The 20,606-nt window shown below is 44.4% G+C and overlaps 2 protein-coding genes across 2 annotated transcripts in view; one reads left to right on the top strand and one right to left on the bottom strand.

Moving 5' to 3' along the window:
* Positions 1-499: 499 nt before the first annotated feature.
* On the bottom strand, positions 500-11,548 carry LOC149975633 (uncharacterized). The gene is made up of 9 exons (XM_090209232.1): positions 11,382-11,548; positions 10,462-10,526; positions 10,300-10,326; positions 10,117-10,149; positions 9,960-9,995; positions 3,600-3,635; positions 3,439-3,468; positions 3,268-3,300; positions 500-3,103 (listed from the first exon to the last, which is right to left on the bottom strand). The coding sequence occupies exons 1-9, from the start codon at positions 11,390-11,392 to the stop codon at positions 2,937-2,939; spliced, it is 438 nt and encodes a 145-aa protein (XP_090065358.1). The 5' UTR covers positions 11,393-11,548; the 3' UTR covers positions 500-2,936.
* A 3,022-nt stretch (positions 11,549-14,570) lies between these two features.
* The window catches only part of LOC110496662 (casein kinase II subunit alpha), a 19,002-nt gene continuing 12,966 nt past the window's right edge, over positions 14,571-20,606 (top strand). The window contains exon 1 of the mRNA XM_021572680.3: positions 14,571-15,184. The gene's annotated coding sequence lies outside the window, so the exon portion shown is untranslated. The remainder of the gene's footprint in view (positions 15,185-20,606) is intronic.

Raw genomic sequence — 20,606 nt, 5'->3', positions numbered from 1 at the left:
ACACAGGAAGCTTCAGGTCAGAAACAGAGCAGTGACTCCAGGATTGGTATTCAGAACACAGGAAGCTTCAGGTCAGAAACAGAGAGCAGTGTGCACACCCCCACTGTAAACAAAATATGGTTGCACTTAATTGCATGAACTGTACCAAAAAGACCACTTACAGTATATAATAAGATGGAAAATGGTAATAAAATTAATTAAATATTATTAGCATTGTACTTGGGTCCTCATATTTGCATGTCTAATTTTCATTTCCAGATACCCTGCCTTGAAACAGTTAGAAATGATTTAAAGTAGAACATGTGGGTGTTCTATCAAGATTTTACATGTTAACCAGAATAAGAATAGCATTCTGAAATGCCAGCTAATCAAGGCCATTTACTGTAAATAAAGCACCATTATTTAATCCTGTTTGTTATGTTGGAATACAATCTCAATTTGATTCATTTTTAACAATCAGACATGGTTCAAGAATGGAAATCAGTCAAGTAGAAATATCACTTTGCTCAAAGAAGTTTATTTAGAGATGTAAGCGACAGAGGTTTACACGTAAACATGTTTTGATATGTTTATTCATCAAACATGTTTAATACATAATGTGTCAAATACTGTGTGTATAAAAGTGTGGATTAGAAAAAACTAAGAAACACTTTGGATTGAAACACTGGCTTTGTGTTGGAGAGCAGGGTTATTTTTAGGCTATCCACTAAATCTATGCCAAGACTGAGTACAGTTTAACAGCCTTCTGGTAGGCAGCATCAGTCAAATGTACTGTATTGTCCTCAACTCTGAGAGAGATTCTGTGATTTCTTTAACAATTTTCTGTAAAGGATGATGAAAAATAGAGTTGATAAAGTATATCTAGTCTTTTCACCTTAGCTAAGGACAGTTATTTGTCTTAGTTTGTAACTCCGTATTTCCACCAACTGGCTAATAATCAAAATAGCAAGAATCTAGTATAGACAGACCGGTAGCGTTTGACCCCGAGAGTACTTAGCACCTCTGACCACCAGCCGTAATTTGCTAACCGAGTGCAAACCGATTCTACATGTAGAAATGTTGGCAGTCAAACGTGCGGTGAACGAGCAGTAAACGAACAGCAGATGAAAGGCACATCGACATTCAGTGCAGTGTGTGCGCTCCTTTAGAAAAGGAGGTAAACTCAGCAAAAAAAGAAACATCCCTTTTTCAGGACCCTGTCTTTGAAAGATAATTTGTAAAAATCCCAAAAACTTCACAGATCTTCATTGTAAAGGGTTTAAACACTGTTTCCAATGCTTGTTCAATGAACCATAAACAATTAATGAACAAACAGCTTACAGACGGTAGGCAATTAAGGTCACAGGTATGAAAACTTAGGACACTAAAGAGGCCTTTCTACTGACACTGAAAAACACCAAAATAAAGATGCCCAGGGTCCCTGCTCATCTGCGTGAACGTGCCTTAGGCATGCTGCAAGGAGAAATTAGGACTGCAGATGTGGCAAGGGAAATACATTGCAATGTCTGTACTGTGAGACGCCTAACACAGCGCTACAGGGAGACAGGACGGACAGCTGATCGTCCTCGCAGTGGCAGACCATGTGTAACAACACCTGCACAGGATCAATACATCTGAACATCACACCTGTGGGACAGGTACAGGATGACAACAACTGCCCGAGTTACACCAGGAACGCACAATCCCTCCATCAGTGCTCAGACTGTCCACATTAGGTTGAGAGAGGCTGGACTGAGGGCTTGTAGACCTGTTGTAAGGCAGGTCCTGACCAGACATCACCGTCAACAACGTCACCCATGGGCACAAACCCACCGTCGCTGGACCAGACAGGACTGGCAAAAAGTGGTCTTCACTGACGAGTCAAGGTTTTGTCTCACCAGGGGTGATGGTCGGGTTCGCATTTATCGTCGAAGGAATGAGCGTTACACCAAGGTCTGAACTCTGGAGCGGGATCGATTTGGAGGTGGAGGGTCCATCATGGTCTGGGGTAGTGTGTCACAGCATCATTGGACTGAGATTGTTGTCATTGCAGGCAATCTCCACACTGTGTGTTACAGGGAAGACACCTCCCTCATGTGATACCCTTCCTGCAGGCTCATCCTGACATGACCCTCCAGCATGACAATGCCACCAGCCATACTGCTCGTTCTCGTTCCTTCCCCCCAGAAATGTCTGGGAACTTGCAGGTGCCTTGGTGGAAGAGTGGGGTAACATCTCACAGCAAGAACTGACAAATCTGGTGCAGCCCATGAGGAGGAGATGCACTGCAGTACTTAATGCAGCTGGTGTCCACACCAGATACTGACTGTTACTTTTGATTTTGTTCAGGGACACATTATTCCATTTATGTTAGTCACATGTCTGTGGAACTTGTTCAGTTTATGTTATGTTCATACACATATTTACACATGTTAAGTTTGCTGAAAATAAACGCAGTTGACAGTGAGAGAATGTTTTTTTTGTTGCTGAGTTTATTTTCATGTGAGGGAGGTCCTTTCTATTTTGAAACAGGTTGGTGAATTTAGAGCAGTTTCATTGGCTCTCAAGGTCAGTGTCAAGTCATGATGCTGCAAAAAGCATGCCTCGTCCTGGATTTCAATGGATGCGTGAACTGGTCTCAGACTGGTGTTTTTGGGCCTGTTGTCATGTCATCACATTAAATGGTAAATGCAATGGTACATTTTATTCACAGAGAAAGGCCCCATAAGTTTGTGTTGAACCTACCACTGAGTTGTTCCACAGGTGTTAAAGTAAACAATATGCCATGTCATGCTGACTTTGTTTTACAGCCCAAGATACAGAAAACAGCTTCATCATGTGTGAACGGTTCTGTACACGTCCATGTTATGGCATACACAGTAATAAGATACAACATGTTTTTTTTTCTACGTAATCACTAAAATTAAATGTTTGCCTTTGTGTGTCTTTGTGGCGTTTCAGGGTTGACGACGAGAGGGCCGTGATCTCCTCTTCTGTTTTGGTGCTGCTGCCTTTCTTCGGTTACCACCTGCTGGCCCAACTAACTTCCGTGACTTCTGTTGTGGAGCAGCAGGAGGAGGAGGTGGAGGAACGATTCTCACACCTTCATCAGAGCTTTCATCCTCTGAAAAATAGGTCATGTGAAACTTCATTGTGGAACTTTACACACATTTGACTGGTTTGTCATGCATCGTTTTTTTTTAAATCCACTTTTAATATCTAGAATGATACAACTGAGATATTTGTGCTTTGTATTGACAAGGTGTGTTTTTGATTTTAGTCTTTTACCTTCACGGTCCTCAACACTGTTTGCCGTGCCTCCTATTGGAAACAGAAGCAATCACGTCAAGGAATTGAATCACATTCATATTTGATTTGTTTCTTCTCATAGCCGTACATGTTTACTAAATGAATCCGATATAGGTGTTATATACCTACACATATCAAAAAGACACCTACCAGGTCCAGTCACCCCGTTAGGTTTAGAAGCTGTCGGGAAACACATTATAAACAGATACTTTAGATATCCACACAATTAGGTTTATTCCTTCATTCTTCATTTCTGTTTACCAATATTCATTCAGTAGTTTTATTGTGAATACAGAACGACGTAAACTCACCATCTTGTCCAACTTCTACACTTGTGCGGCTTACATCTAAGATGAGACATGTTGACATGTTACAGAGCGAGGCATACAGTTTTTGTCTAAATAATGTTTAGTTAATTTCAAAGACATCACATTTCATTGTGTTTAATGTTGTCATGTACTGTCATGTTGTGTCTTGTTTCTGTCCTTTCCCTTCACCCTGTCTCCCTCTGCTGGTCGTTGTTAGGTTACCTTTTCTCCCCCTCTTTTCCCCAGCTGTGCCTTGTCTCCTCCTAACTACCTCGTCACCCCTTTTCCCACCTGTTCCCTTTTTCCCTCTGATTAGTCCTCTATATCTCTCTCTGTTTCTGCTCCTGTCTTTGTCGGATTCTTGTTTGTGTTGTTCATGCCTGAACCAGACTATCGTCATGTTTGCTGCAACCTTGTCCTGTCCTGTCGGAACCTGCCGGTCCATCTGAGCCTACGTTTTGTTTTGTTATTAAAGAAGCTCTGTTTACGTTAATTCGCTTTTGGGTCCTCATTCACGCACCGTAACAGAAGAATCCGACCAAGAATGGACCCAGCGACTTCGGATCCTCTCCACTCAGCCGTCGAGATCCAGGGAGCGATGCTAGGCAGACACAAGCAGGAATTGTCTGCTGCTCGGCATGCCGTTGAGACCCTGGCCACCCAAGTCTCCAACCTCACAGAACAGGTTCACCATCTCCGCCTCGATCCACCGGCCACTTCCAGGGCTTTCGAATCTCCGGAGCCCAGAATCAATAACCCGCCGTGTTACTCTGGGGAGCCCACTGAATGCCGCTCGTTCCTCACCCAGTGTGATATTGTGTTTTCTCTCCAGCCCAACACTTACTCCAGGAGCACTGCTCGTGTCGCCTACGTCATATCTCTCCTTACTGGACGGGCTCGTGAGTGGGGCACGGCAATCTGGGAGGCAAGGGCTGAGTGTACTAACCAGTATCAGGACTTTAAGGAGGAGATGATACGGGTTTTTGATCGATCTGTTTTTGGGGAGGAGGCTTCCAGGGCCCTGTCTTCCCTATGTCAGGGTAATCGATCCATAACAGACTACTCTATTGAGTTTCGCACTCTTGCTGCCTCCAGTGGCTGGAACGAGCCGGCTTTGCTCGCTCGTTTTCTGGAGGGTCTCCGCGCAGAGGTAAAGGATGAGATTCTCTCCCGGGAGGTTCCTTCCAGCGTGGATTCCTTGATTGAACTCGCTATTCGCATTGAGCGACGGGTTGATCTTCGTCACCGAGCTCGTGGAAAGGAGCTCGCGTTCTCCGTTGCCCCCCTCTCCGCATCACTACCATCTTCCTCTGCCGGCTCGGGTGCTGAGCCTATGCAGCTGGGAGGTATCCGCATCTCGACTAAGGAGAGGGAACGGAGAATCACCAACCGCCTCTGTCTCTATTGCGGTTCTGCTGGTCATTTTGTCACTTCATGTCCAGTAAAAGCCAGAGCTCATCAGTAAGCGGAGGGCTACTGGTGAGCGCTACTACTCCTGTCTCTCCTTCAAGATCCTGCACTACCTTGTCGGTCCATCTACGCTGGACCGGTTCGTCAGCTTCCTGCAGTGCCTTAATAGACTCTGGGGCGGAGGGCTGTTTTATGGACGAGACCTGGGCTCGGGAACATGACATTCCTCTCAGACAGTTAAGGGAGTCCACGGCCTTGTTCGCCCTGGATGGTAGTCCTCTCCCCAGGATTCAGCGTGAGACGCTACCTTTAACCCTCACTGTTTCTGGTAATCATAGCGAAACCATTTCTTTTTTAATTTTTCGTTCACCTTTTACACCTGTTGTTTTGGGCCATCCCTGGCTAGTTTGTCATAATCCTTCCATTAATTGGTCTAGTAATTCTATCCTCTCCTGGAACGTCTCTTGTCATGTGAAATGTTTAATGTCTGCTATCCCTCCTGTTTCCTCTGTCTCTTCTTCACAGGAGGAGCCTGGTGATTTGACAGGGGTGCCGGAGGAATATCACGATCTGCGCACGGTGTTCAGTCGGTCCAGGGCCACCTCTCTTCCTCCACACCGGTCGTATGATTGTAGTATTGATCTCCTTCCGGGAACCACTCCCCCCCGGGGTAGACTATACTCTCTGTCGGCTCCCGAATGTAAGGCTCTCGAAGATTATTTGTCTGTAGCTCTTGCCGCCGGTACCATAGTCCCCTCCTCCTCTCCCGCCGGAGCGGGGTTTTTTTTTGTTAAGAAGAAGGACGGGTCCCTGCGCCCCTGCATAGATTATCGAGGGCTGAATGACATAACAGTGAATAATCGTTATCCGCTTCCTCTTATGTCTTCAGCCTTCGAGATCCTGCAGGGAGCCAGGTTTTTCACTAAGTTGGACCTTCGTAACGCTTACCATCTCGTGCGCATCAGGGAGGGGGACGAGTGGAAGACGGCGTTTAACACTCCGTTAGGGCACTTTGAATACCGGGTTCTTCCTTTCGGCCTCGCTAACGCTCCAGCTGTCTTTCAGGCATTAGTCAATGATGTCCTGAGAGACATGCTGAACATCTTTGTTTTCGTTTACCTTGACGATATCCTGATTTTTTTTCACCGTCACTCCAGATTCATGTTCAGCACGTTCGACGTGTCCTCCAGCGCCTTTTAGAGAATTGTCTTTTTGTGAAGGCTGAGAAGTGCTCTTTTCATGCCTCCTCCGTCACATTTCTCAGTTCTGTTATTTCCGCTGAAGGCATTAAGATGGATCCCGCTAAGGTCCAAGCTGTCATTGATTGGCCCGTCCCTAAGTCACGCGTCGAGTTGCAGCGCTTTCTCGGCTTCGCGAACTTCTATCGTCGTTTCATCCGTAATTTCGGTCAGGTGGCAGCCCCTCTCACAGCCCTTACTTCTGTCAAGACGTGCTTTAAGTGGTCCGTTTCCGCCCAGGGAGCTTTTGATCTCCTCAAGAATCGTTTTACATCCGCACCTATCCTTGTTACACCTGACGTCTCTAGACAGTTCATTGTCGAGGTTGACGCGTCAGAGGTGGGCGTGGGAGCCATTCTTTCTCAGCGCTCCTTCTCTGACGACAAGGTCCACCCTTGCGCGTATTTTTCTCATCGCCTGTCGCCGTCGGAACGTAACTATGATGTGGGAAACCGCGAACTGCTCGCCATCCGCTTAGCCCTAGGCGAATGGCTACAGTGGTTGGAGGGGGCGACCGTTCCTTTTGTCGTTTGGACTGACCATAGGAACCTTGAGTACATCCGTTCTGCCAAACGGCTTAATGCGCGTCAGGCGCGCTGGGCGCTGTTTTTCGCTCGTTTCGAGTTCGTGATTTCTTATCGTCCGGGCTCTAAGAACACCAAGCCTGATGCTTTATCTCGTCTCTTCAGTTCTTCAGTAGCCTCCACTGACCCCGAGGGGATTCTCCCTGAGGGGCGTGTTGTCGGGTTGACTGTCTGGGGAATTGAGAGGCAGGTAAAGCAAGCACTCACTCAAACTCCGTCGCCGCGCGCTTGTCCCAGGAACCTTCTTTTCGTTCCCGTTCCTACTCGTCTGGCCGTTCTTCAGTGGGCTCACTCTGCCAAGTTAGCCGGCCACCCTGGCGTTCAGGGTACGCTTGCTTCCATTCGCCAGCGCTTTTGGTGGCCCACCCGGGAGCATGACACGCATCGCTTCGTGGCTGCTTGTTCGGTCTGCGTGCAGACCAAGTCCGGTAACTCTCCTCCTGCCGGCCGTCTCAGGCCGCTTCCCATTCCCTCTCGACCGTGGTCTCACATCGCCTTAGATTTTGTCACCGGACTGCCTTCGTCAGCGGGGAAGACTGTTATTCTTACGGTTGTCGACAGGTTCTCTAAGGCGGCTCATTTTATTCCCCTTGCTAAGCTTCCTTCTGCTAAAGAGACGGCACAAATCATCATCGAGAATGTTTTCAGAATTCATGGCCTTCCGTCAGACGTCGTTTCGGACAGAGGTCCGCAATTCACGTCTCAATTTTGGAGGGAGTTTTGCCGTTTGATTGGGGCTTCCGTCAGTCTCTCTTCCGGCTTTCACCCCCAGTCTAACGGTCAAGCAGAACGGGCCAATCAGACTATTGGTCGCATCTTACGCAGTCTTTCTTTTCGCAACCCTGCGTCTTGGTCAGAACAGCTCCCCTGGGCAGAATACGCCCACAACTCGCTTCCTTCGTCTGCGACCGGGCTATCTCCTTTTCAGAGTAGCCTCGGGTACCAGCCTCCGCTGTTCTCATCTCAGTTCGCCGAGTCCAGCGTCCCCTCCGCTCAGGCTTTTGTCCAACGTTGCGAGCGCACCTGGAAGAGGGTCAGGTCTGCACTTTGCCGTTATAGGGCGCAGACTGTGAGGGCTGCTAATAAGCGTAGAACTAAGAGTCCTAGATATTGTCGCGGTCAGAGAGTTTGGCTCTCCACTCAGAACCTTCCCCTTAAGACCACTTCTCGCAAGTTGACCCCGCGGTTCATTGGTCCGTTCCGTATTTCTCAGGTCATTAATCCTGTCGCAGTTCGACTTCTTCTTCCGCGATACCTTCGTCGCGTCCACCCGGTCTTCCATGTCTCCTGTATCAAGCCCGTTCTTCGCGCCCCCGCTCGTCTCCCCCCCCCCCCCCCCATCCTTGTCGAGGGCGCACCCATCTACAGGGTCCGTAGGATTTTGGACATGCGTCCTCGGGGCCGTGGTCATCAGTACCTAGTAGATTGGGAGGGGTACGGTCCTGAGGAGAGGAGTTGGGTTCCCTCTCGGGACGTGCTGGACCGTGCGCTGATCGATGATTTCCTCCGTTGCCGCCAGGTTTCCTCCTCGAGTGCGCCAGGAGGCGCTCGGTGAGTGGGGGGGTACTGTCATGTACTGTCATGTTGTGTCTTGTTTCTGTCCTTTCCCTTCACCCTGTCTCCCTCTGCTGGTCGTTGTTAGGTTACCTTTTCTCCCCCTCTTTTCCCCAGCTGTGCCTTGTCTCCTCCTAACTACCTCGTCACCCCTTTTCCCACCTGTTCCCTTTTTCCCTCTGATTAGTCCTCTATATCTCTCTCTGTTTCTGCTCCTGTCTTTGTCGGATTCTTGTTTGTGTTGTTCATGCCTGAACCAGACTATCGTCATGTTTGCTGCAACCTTGTCCTGTCCTGTCGGAACCTGCCGGTCCATCTGAGCCTACGTTTTGTTTTGTTATTAAAGAAGCTCTGTTTACGTTAATTCGCTTTTGGGTCCTCATTCACGCACCGTAACAAATGTTGTGCTATTTGCTCATCTGCTATTATACTACACCAGAGAATTAAAAAGTCCCTACCAGCAGTCCCTCCATTGTAATACTGTGGCTTATCTATTAACAAATTGCACAAAAATGGCATAATCAAAATTAAGAAACAACATCACCATATTGCCTTGCTTCAACATTTATGAAACAAATGTTACTGTCTGCCAGCAAGCTTCCCTATACTGAGGAAATGTTGCAAGATTTAATAACTACCACTAGATGGAGGTGTAGGACAAAAAGTTCCAGCATTTCTCTGTTTTGGTTGGTTCTGAGTCATTGAAAGGGATACACAGACTTTTCTGACATGAAAACCGATATGTAATTTCAGAATTTGTTACAATTGGTTTAGGGTTAGGGACAGGGTTAAGGGGTTGGTTAGGGGTTAAGGAGGAGTTTTTGATTTTGGCTAGTCGGTTTGTAAAGCCCTTCCCATAGGTCACTTATATTTGTGTCTGTGATTTTGACTTCAATCTACACTGAGAGGCAGTGATATCTCTCTGGTCTTCTCAGGAACACTCCGGAACATCCATGCACAAAACAAAACCTCACGTTATCCCAAGAGCAGGCTATCACAAAGGTGACAGGCAGCATGTTCTAGAACTAGTCATTTAACATCACTTCTTTGGAATAGATTTGTAGATAAAACATGTTAATTCAGCTCATTCTAACAACAACAAATAATAATAAACATTAACTTTCAGAGTGCATGGTTTACCTGTTTATCCCTTACACACAGTGGCCATAGTTACACCACTGTTGTACTTCCACTCTCTTGAGAAAATTGATTTATTTGACTTTCGAGTAACCGGTCTCAACCAGCTTGAGTTTACAAGCAAGTGTACCCAGTCTCGTGTCACAAGGGGTGGGGTCTGTGACTCAAATCAAATCAAATATTATTTGTCACATGAGCCGAATACAACAGTGAAATGCTTACCTGGTACGTGACTCAGCTGACAAACAAACATCTGACCTGGGCTTGTCAAGACTACAAGACCCACCCATATTTACTGAGGACGATAGGTTGCATTCCAATCATCCACTCTCTTCCCAACGTGTGCACTTGCACACTCCCTGCCAGAGTCAGAACCAGGCCAGAGCTTCCCCTCTCCCATAGGTCGGACAACACACCCCTCCCCTCTCTACTGTGCTCACGGTTAGACTGGTCCGAGGAGATGGCGTTCATGATCTCTGTGGAAGAAGCAGAGAATTACCGTTATGAATGGGTATATTGACCATGGATTATAGATAAGACTAGGCTTACTGAGCATTGGTTGTAAAGAGTCAGCCAATGAGGTGATGATGCTCTTACCAGTTGGTGCTTCATCCGAGGTTGAGTCCTTATCTGTTTGTAAGAAAAGGCAGTATGGTTCAGAATAAGACAGCAATGGGTCTTTCTTTACATGGGCTATTAATTGGAATGATTTTAAAGTTGCACAAAGGTCAGCATAGAAGTTCAGCAAAAGAAGAACGTCGCTCAGACGTCTGTGATTACCTGTGGACATGGCTTGGGCAGCATGATCTGAAAGTATCACACGAGACACACAAGTGTAAATGACTAATTATTAACAATGAATTACTTTCTGCTAATGTTACTGTACATACTGTTTGATTCAGCAGCTGTGTTACTGTATTCAGTCATTATGCCAACACTTACTGCTATTAGTATCGAGGTCAGCTTGTACTAGCACAGCTGCCAGAGAGCAGAAGATGAGAAAATTCCTGGAAACAGAATTTCAAAAGAGGAATTTAAAACCAATTTTGCTCTGCAAATTGCAGACTAGATAGTATTTATTTATATTTTGTATTATTACATACACCCGATAGGTGCAGTGAAATGTGTTGTTTTACAGGGTCAGCCATATTAGTACAGTGGCCCTGGAGCAGATTAGGGTGCTAAGTGCTGATCACTGGCCTTGACAGCTTCTCTATTTCAGACTCATCTGTAATTCTGAATTCCAATTTCCAATCAGACACCAAATCCTTCTAATCAACTGTCTGTTTGATGAATATTTCAGTTGAAGTGCCAGCCGAAGGACTGAAATTGTCCACAACCTTTTCACATTGACCTGAGAGCGTTCCCGGTTCTTTAATCAATGTAGCATCTTAATGGTGCATTTTAAATCAACGTTCTATTGAAAAACCCTACACTACCGGTCAAAAGTTTTAGAACACCTACTCATTCAAGGATTTGTCTTTATTTTTTACTATTTTCTACATTGTAGAATAATAGTGAAGACATCAGAACTATGAAATAACACATATGGAATCATGTTGTAACCCAAAAAATGTTAAACAAATCTAAATCTATTTTATATTTGAGATTCTTCAAATAGCCGCCCTTTGCCTTGATGACAACTTTGCACACTCTTGGCGCCACCCTCACCTACATTTTGTATTTTATGTTTCATTGCAAAGGTATAGTGGCATCAAAAATAAGTAAAATGCGTAAAATAACATTCAAATTAAAGATGTAAACCTCATTAAAATCACGAAGCGTCCATTAAGACATGGCACATTCTGCATCACACATTTAATAACCCTCAAACATGCTCATAGTAATGATAATTGACTTACCTGGTCAACATGCCTTGAGGTTAGAGTCTGGATCCTGAATTGTACTGTAAAGGTGTCAATATTGCACTTCAACTGGTCCTGATGCAGAAGGGGGTGGTGGTGTTTTTATACCTATCCCAACACCCATTGGGGATGGAAGGAGGAGTGGGCTGCTTATTGTGGACAACCTGTGAAAGAGGAAAAAACGGTGACATACCTATTGGATTTCATTGCGTGGTTTAATGTAAGAATTTGTATGTCTCCTACCTACATACATTCTCTCAAAGGAATATCTCATTCCCCCAAAAGGCACACATAAATATCACAGAAACCCTATTGTTACATGGGAGTATCTCGAACTTCCTTTTCCCCTCTCTTTTCTATGTGTGTTTTTTTTTCATCTGAAGGAGACATTACACTACAGTCCCTTTAAAGTTCAGCCTCTACGCTACAGTTACTCTCTGAGGGGGTGTTGGGAACCTGTGCCAAGTAGTGAGGTCATAGTGGAAAGCATAGTGGAATGATTGCTAGACCTGCATCCCAAATAGTACTCTATTCCCTATTTAGTGCACTACTTTTGACCAGAGCCAATAAAGTAGTGAACTAAATAAGGAATAGAGTACCATTTGGTTCCCTGATGATGGGAAGCTTTGAACAGTCTCTGTCCAGATCAGACCACCTGGCCAGGATTACACTCACTACTTCTCCTGAGAAATGTGTGTACTTTCCTGCACTTGAGGCTAGTGGACAGCAGCATCTTGGTAGGGGGAATTCCCTGGTCCCAAATAGGGATCCTGGACTGAAATGTTAACCCAATTTAACAAGTAAGGCAAACCCAGACTAGGGGAAGGTCAGGATAAATGGTCTGATTTTGGTCCAAACAGTTGGTGAAATAAGGTTACAAGGGTCTGTTTCATTCTAACATAATCCTAAGGAGCTAGTATCCGTAGATGGGCTTGATAGGCTGAACCATGATTCTATCAAACTTAACAACAGGCTTAGCTTGGCACAGGCAGATTTTATTCATAATTTGGTATTCCCTACTATTCTCTACATAGCTTATACTAGTTTTTAAGTGCAGTGAACGTGGAAGTAGGATCTCACCTTGCAATGCAGACTTTGTAGCCTCAGGGTAGCTTATATAGTCACGAGAGTTATGGAAAAGGGCCCCAGGCCCTTACTGACCTAAAGATAGTATATGCAGGCTTTTGATTCACAGATGCCAAATCCAATTGCAAGTCTGTTTATTTTGTTATTTTTTTATAAGAATTATAACGAGAGTCACACACAAAATACATTACACACAAAATAAAATAACAGGTTCCATTTTCAGCAGCAGATACAATCGTAAAGTACAGTTAGCATTATAACTTAGTAACAAATCCAATTGCATGTCTGATGTGTGAAAATGAGATAGCACTTTTTCAACAAAACCAGCTTTTAATGAATGAAAACCTTCTCCAGCACAATACAGATAGCAATTTCAGTTAATACGTCAAGTATAGAGTAATAGTAGCTATGTGAACTCATTGCCCCAGTCTGAATACAACGGCAACACGGGCATTACTCTCTGGAGAATAAAGGCAACTTTGAGCCCCAGACTGCGATAAAGTTTGTCTCATGTGCATCCAAAATAACCTGGAAAAGAGGAGAAAGAACACCCCACTACCAGACAGCGTCGATTTCACAAGCTCATGCCGCTAAGACTAATGCCCTTGTAAATCCCCCCTCCCATTCTCATCTCGTCCACCGTCGTCATCCGATCTGCTGGGTTATTTTGCTTTTTATCAGAAGGAACAAATGCTAATGGAAATGAATTGGCCTTCCTTAGACAAGACATGAAGTCTAACCATCTGGGTTTTACCTTTCCTGGCTTTCTATGGGGAGCCGACGCAAAAAGGAAGGCTCCTCTCCAGAGCAGAACAGAGGTTAGAGTGCTGATAAAGGGAGAACGGAGTCCCCCTGTAGTACAGTTACATCTCACACGTCCTCTTGCTTTGTTATTTAAGCCTTCTCCCGCCCAGGTATCAAAGGAGTCCTCTGTCTGCTCTCACTAAAAGGATTTCTCTCTTTAAATGTTAAAAGATAATTAGACGTTTCTCTCTCTCTTTCATTATGGAGCGGCTGATCAGGCCTTTTGGAGAGATCGTTTCAAGGCAAATATTGGCCTGAAAAGCCTTTGAAAGCTGGTAATGTCTGATTTACATGTGCATAGGGAGGAAGCCCATTGGGTGCACTGGACTACTAGTGTTCCAACCCAAGGACTGAAAGGACTGTGTCCTCACTTCACTGTACAGTAGGGAACCTCGTACAGCAAAAAAAAAAAAGGAAGATTACCGCACTGTATATCAACGACGGGGGCAGTGAACCCTCTTGAGGAAAGTCCATGAGACTGTAAACACATTATAACGAACTCATTAACATCACTATTTTTTATTTACTGTTTATTAAACAACATACAGATCCTTGAGTTATTCTTGATACTAATTTAAAAAATCACAGTTTTATTTTTCAAGACAAGACATAGTGATTCATCTCGACTTGATACATCTCGACCTGATACATCTCGACTTTCACTGTAATAATCTGTTTTGAATACGATGTGATGACATAAGAGCAAACACTCTCAGGTCTCCAGTGTCCTCTCAGATACTATTGAATATGATCGTTTGGTGCCCACATTGTAAATTGCCTATCAGCTGCCATTTCTAGAGCTCTCCATCACCATGAAGAATCAGACCCTATGACTAGCACATACCAGACAGGATTTATTCAAGTGGGGAGGGTATCGAATGTATTTTTAATATATACTGTCCCACATAGGCCTAGAATGAACCTGAATCATGATGTATCGTCTTTATTGTGCAGAGGAATATCTATGGACTGTATCATTTATGGACTCACCAACTGTAATGGACAGTATAGATACGTAGGCCTACCTATCTTTTGGGTTGTGCTGAGTGACATGTTCAACACCTTTTATGAAGGGAACACCTATAACGTATGATATATGCAGACAAGTCCAGATTTTATATCAATAGGCCTATAGATTATCTTAAAAGTACTCATGTTGCCTTTATGGTACAGACAGAGACCACTTTGTTTTGGGGGAAATTGTGTTGCACAACAGCACTGGATTAAACGTTTTATATATATCAAGGTCAGTGTAACAAGAACATTGTGCAATGCAACCACGTTCCAGACTACTACAGTCTGTCAACTGTCTCATCAGATAGAGTCCTCCATTGTCCTGACCAATGGACAGACTGAACACTTCTAACAGTTGAATGTAGGCCTACATAGGCAAAAACTTCATTCATTTCAGGATTTAATCTTATAAACAACTATATGTAATGGTGGTGTTTGGTTTGGTCTTGTGGCGCAGAGGATGCAGGTTCGATTCCCCGCTGGTTGGTACCTTGACTTGGATTGTTCTAAGCGAAGAAGAGGGGGTCAGAGGGTGAAGTTGCAGGTGGTTCAGTGAACCATGCTTGAATGATGTAATACAGTATGTCCTTGCCTGATATCTGAAGATTTGCATTAGCTCTGTGAGTGAATGCTTTAGCTTGGCGAGCTAACACAGTCTTGTGGTAATATAGTTACATTTCAGTCTGGGGTTTACTAACATCTTTTCATGTTGTTGCATTGCCCCTGGCTCTGATCTGCTTCGCTGCTACTAGCCTTCTTGTCTATGTAGTACCCATCAAATGAGTGCTGACATGCGCCACCCCGAGGAGTGGAGGTCTTGAGTAACTGCCCTCCTTTATCGAAAACTGGTTGCTGGAGTCCAGTGTCGCCATATTGTCATCCCGAAGCTCTGAGAGGTAATATACTGTATATTTTAATCGATTTTACCAGCGTTTAATTGTCAGATTTCAAATAGAATACATATGAATGGTTAGAGTCATTATCGTCTCGTGGAATGGATGTGATAGCTTGCTAGCTAACTTACTGTGAAGTGAGTTTTTCCCCGGCCACGGCTTGCTAGTGAGCGGCTAACTTTAGCCAGTTAGCAAGCTATTTCTTATCGTTGTGGCAAGGCGTAAACTAAGGCATCAGGATAGAAATGACTGAAATATCCTACTCACGTAGCTAGAATATAACACACACTAGCTTTAAAATCACTAAATGTTGACATTTTACTGTCGGGAAGCACCAGTTCGCTGGCTGTGCTAGGCTCATCGACTAATCCCAGACCCAGACTTGAGCCAGGAAAACCTGAGGCCTGTGTGGCCTTGTGACCGTGCGGTTATCAATCAATGAAAGGTGCTTTTTGGTAACGGTAACAAGAATACCACGATGCAACGATGGCCTTAAATGTGCCTTTTAAAGATGTTACAATTTTTAAGCTATAGCTACTACCAGGAACTAACAAAGCATTGGTGAATGTCTAGCTAACCGGCTAACTAGTTGATGCTGCTATCAAGTAGGTAGCTAGCTACTAGTACCAACTAATATTGAATATAAATATATATTTAGGGATCTATTGATTAACTTTATTGTGTATTGTTGTAATCATTTAGTGCCTTGTACAGGTGAATGACCATATCTAGCTAGCTAGTTGGGTTTACATATTCACAGCTGACATTCTGATAAATGTTGAGTCAGTCTGAAGCTAAAGTAAAGAGGACATTTTGTTCGATAGCTACTGTAGCTAGCTAATTTATGCAATGTCTCTTGTCTTACTACTTACTACTGTTCAATTACAATAATACAAATGTTTGCTTCTAGAAGCCATTAAATCATATGAGTAATAACTCATACATTTATTGAATGACCACAAGCTTGGCGCAAGCTCTGGCTACATCTTGTAGCTAATTGTATTACAGGGGAATTATAGCAAGGTAACTAACTAAAGTTAGATATCACATTTTAACATGTCTTTTTTGTCGTTTATCAGACGCTTTTACACAGAGCGAATTACAGGAGCAATTAGGGTTAAGTGCCTTGCTCAAGGGCACATCGAGAGAGTTTTCACCTAGTCGGTTCTGGGATTCGAACCAGCACCTTGCACCTTTTCGTTACTTGCCCAACGCTCTTAACCGCTGGGCTACCTGCCGCCCCATCGTTTTCAATTGCTCTCTTTCTGTGTTCATACAGACAGAGTAACTTCTGATAGGAAAATTAAGGAAATGGAACCAAGGTCCACAAATGTAGCTAATATGTTAGTTATTACTCATGTAGACCTTCTTGAATTGGGCTATGTTCCAGACTCAATCACATTTTTGGGCTTCACTTCTTGGTTTGCAATGGTAGCTGTAATGGTAGCTAGGACTAGCCTACATTTTCTGTATTGCCCCCACCAAAACCAGCTTCTATGAATCCAGACGGCCCTTACTGTTCAACCTTCAACTGGCATTTGATTTTGATACCAAACCTCTCCTGCCAATACCTTTCTCGCCCTGAGTAGCTCTTCTAACTACCATTCAAGGTGAAACCATGTTACCTGGACGGCAATATTTGTCAGCTGCTATGTAGGCTAGGTGTACTCTCACGGATCATGTCTGCCATGATCATTAGGCTAATGCCCCTCTGTCTTTCTATTGATGAAACCCAGTTTTTTTGCCATGCTATCTCGGACTATGCCTATTCAATAATTTGATATTTAATTGAGACAGTCGGTTTCAAACTTTGAAAGAAAATTGAATGTAGCCTATGTTTTGATCTTGCCTAGGTCTCATACAGTACAGTCTAAAATACTGAGATCCAGATCCCTTTTGCATTGGTTTTTCCTTTGAATTTTTGGGGTATTTTAGATTTGACTCCCTAGCTTTATATTTTCCCTTTTTAATCTACGAGGTCAACAAAGATCTGCCGTTGAGGGGCTGGCACATGTCTTGTGACTGGCTCTCATTTTGATAGAGGCATGTGACCTGAAATTCGTTTAACCATGGTACTTACTGTTGAGCAAGACTGCTGACTTTAAGGTAGTGTGGAGACATGGGTGATTGTTGGAAGGGGGGCTTTGGAATCTCTGGAATGGTATTCATTCCAAAAAGTTATGTTGCAAAACACGGTAGCTGTTGTTTCTGGTTCACCTCGTACAAATCAAATTTTATGTCACATGCGCAAAATACAACAGGTGTAGTAGATCTTACAGTGAAATGCTTACATACAAGCCCTTAATCAACAATGCAAGAAAATACAAAAAAAGTAAGAAATAAAAGTAACATAATTAAAGAGCAGCAGTAAAATAACAATAGTGAGGCAATATACAGGGGGTACCAGTACAGAGTCAATGTGCGGGGGCACCGGTTAGTCGAGGTAAATGAGGTAATATGTACATGTAGGTAGAGTTACTAAAGTGACTATGCTTAGATAGTAGCAGTGTAGAAGAGGGAGGGGGCGATGCAAATAGTCTGGGTAGCCATTTGATCAAATTAAATTGTATTGGCCACATACACATGGTTAGCAGATGCTAATGCAAGTGTAGTGAAATGCTTGTGCTTCTAGTTCCAACAGTGCAGTAATATCTAAGAAATAATCAAACAATTCCCAACAACTACCCAATACACACAAATTGAACAAGTAATCTAACAATTCCCCAACAACTCCCTAATACACACAAATCTAAAGGGAGAATATGAGAATATATGGATGAGCGATGGCCGAGCTGCAGGTGCAGTAGATGGTATAAAATACAGTACATGTGTAATGAAAGCACTGCCATTGTTTAAAGTGGCTAGTGATCCATTTATTAAAGTGTCCAGTGATTGTGTCTCTTTTTTAAATTTATTTTTAATTTTTTAAAATACATTTTACCCCTTTTTCTCCCCAATTTCGTGGTGTCCAATTGTTGTAGTAGCTACTATCTTGTCTCATTGCTGCAACTCCCGTACGGGCTCGGGAGAGACGAAGGCTGAATGTCATGCGTCCTCCGATACACAACCCAACCAACCTTAACACAGCGCGCCTCCAACCCGGAAGCCAGCCGCACCAATGTGCCAGGTTGCACCTGGCAACCTTGGCTAGCGCGCACTGCGCCCGGCCCGCCTCAGGAGTCGCTGGTGCGCGATGAGACAAGGAGATCCCTACCGACCAATCCCTCCCTAACCCGGACGACGCTAGGCCAATTGTGCGTCGCCCCACGGACTTCCCGGTCGCGGCCGGTTACGACAGAGCCTGGGCGCGAACCCAGGGACTCTGATGGCACAGTACAGCGCCCTTAACCACTGCGCCACCCGGGAGGCCTACAGTGATTGTGTCTCAATGTGGGCAGCAGCCTCTGAGTTAGTGATTGCTGTTTAGTGGTGTGATGGCCTTGAGATAGAAGCTGTTTGTCAATCTCTCGGTCCCAGCTTTGATGCACCTGTGCTGACCTCGCCTTCTGGATGATAGCGGGGTGAACAGGCAGTTTGCTCGAGTGGTTCTTGTCCTTGATGATCTTTTTGTCCTTGTGACATCGAGTGCTGTAGGTGTCCTGGAGGGCAGGTAGTTTGCCTCCGGTGATGCGTTGCACAGACCGCACCACCCTCTGGAGAGCCTTGTGGTTGTGGGTGGTGCAGTTGCCGTACCAGGCGGTGATACAGCCCGATAGGATGCTCTCGATTGTGCATCTGTAAAAGTTTGTCATGGTTTTGGGTGACAAGCCAAATTTCTTCAGCCCCCTGAGGTTGAAGAAGGGCTGTTGCGCCTTCACCACACTTTCTGTGTGGGTGGACAGTTTCAGTTTGTCTGTGATGTGTACACCCAGGAACTTAACTTTCCACCTTCTCCACTGATGACCCTTCGATGTGGATAGGGGGGTGCTCCCTCTGCTGTTTACTGAAGTCCACAATCATCTCATTTGTTTCATTGACGTTGAGTGAGAGGTTGTTTTCCTGACGCAACGCTCCGAGTGCCCTCACCTCCTCCCTGTAGGCTGTCTCGTCGTTGTTGGTGATCAAGCCTACTACTGTTGTGTCGTCTGCAAATTTGGTGATTTGAGTTGGAGGTGTGCATGGCCACGCAGACATGGGTGAACAGGGAGTCTAGGAGAGGGCACTACCTCTATAGTGCCTTGCGGTCGGAGGCTGAGCAGTTACAATGCACAAGTCTCTGTTAAATTTGAGGCGGCTTTGGTGTTTTGGTTTGAGTGGAATGTCTACTTGTTTCAAGTTTTGGATTTGAAGCCATTGTGAGATTGTGTGCCATTGTCATATTGTGAGGCAATATGGGGTTGTGTTAGTGTTTCCCTTTGTTGCAGTAACGACAGGTTGAATGCCCGTTAGGGTTGGGCGATGTTTATTAGGATAGTTTCGGATATTGAAGATTATTGATGGCCATTGTTGATGGTTACATCATCGTGATGTGACGAACGATGTTTAGCCAATTTCAACATGACTGGCACCATACAGTAAAGCGATGACTGGGCAGCCCACAGCGGGGCCATGCCAAGTGGCCTATTCCTTTGCTATAGCCAGCATTTAAAAAAATGATAGAAAAATAACTAACTGTAACTGAAAAATTGTCATTTGGAAAGTTTGAGGTGAAGGAGAAAGGATGGTGGAACAAGTATTGTTAGCATTGTTAAGTAACTTATTATCTGGATCGTATTCTCCGTTAGCTAGCCAGAGAAATGTTGACCAACATTAGCCAACTTAACTGATCAAATAATTTATTTTATGGTGTGAAAACTAGCTGGCTAATAAAGTCAGACATCAGATGAGCCAACGTTAGTAACCTAACCAATTCGCTATAGTATTAATTGGTATACGACTCCTTGCCGTTCCTCAAGTTATAACGCGTTAGTTGCTTACTGGACCCTGGCGATCTGTGTGAAATGTTAACTAGCTAACGAAAGAACGACTATCTGTGAACTGTTTTCACTCTACATTATGTGGTTAATTTTCAGAATGAGAGAATTAGGGTGAAAATGAGGTGTTCCTTGTTAAACAAGTGGATTCAGGGATCAAGTGTAGCTGGAGCCGGGCCTGGCTTAAGCTGGATGCCACTATAGAGGTGAAAGGAACACCACACACTTTCCCTCTTTCAATACAGTGGATAAAAAGGGGTATCCAGGTGTTACTCTCTGACTGAAAGAGATCAATTATGCCAACAAAGGGTCTCATGCTCTGCTGGCACATTGTAGAACAGTTGTCCACAACGTAATAATGTGCAGTGTAGCCCAAATATATGGCTTTTGTTGTGTTGAACTTGACAGTAACACTTGTGTGTGAGTGAGGGGGAATTATTACATTTTTTTACTCTGTGAATGTTATTTTTGCACACATGTAGCCTTGTGCACTTGATCGATGTCTACTATAG

The sequence above is a fragment of the Oncorhynchus mykiss genome, chromosome 18 (genome assembly GCF_057628025.1).
Source record: "Oncorhynchus mykiss isolate SJ-2025 chromosome 18, ASM5762802v1, whole genome shotgun sequence".
NCBI lineage: Eukaryota > Metazoa > Chordata > Actinopteri > Salmoniformes > Salmonidae > Oncorhynchus > Oncorhynchus mykiss.
The sequence above is the reverse complement of the archived record's forward strand: the minus strand, read 5'-3'. Positions and strand labels throughout refer to the sequence as shown.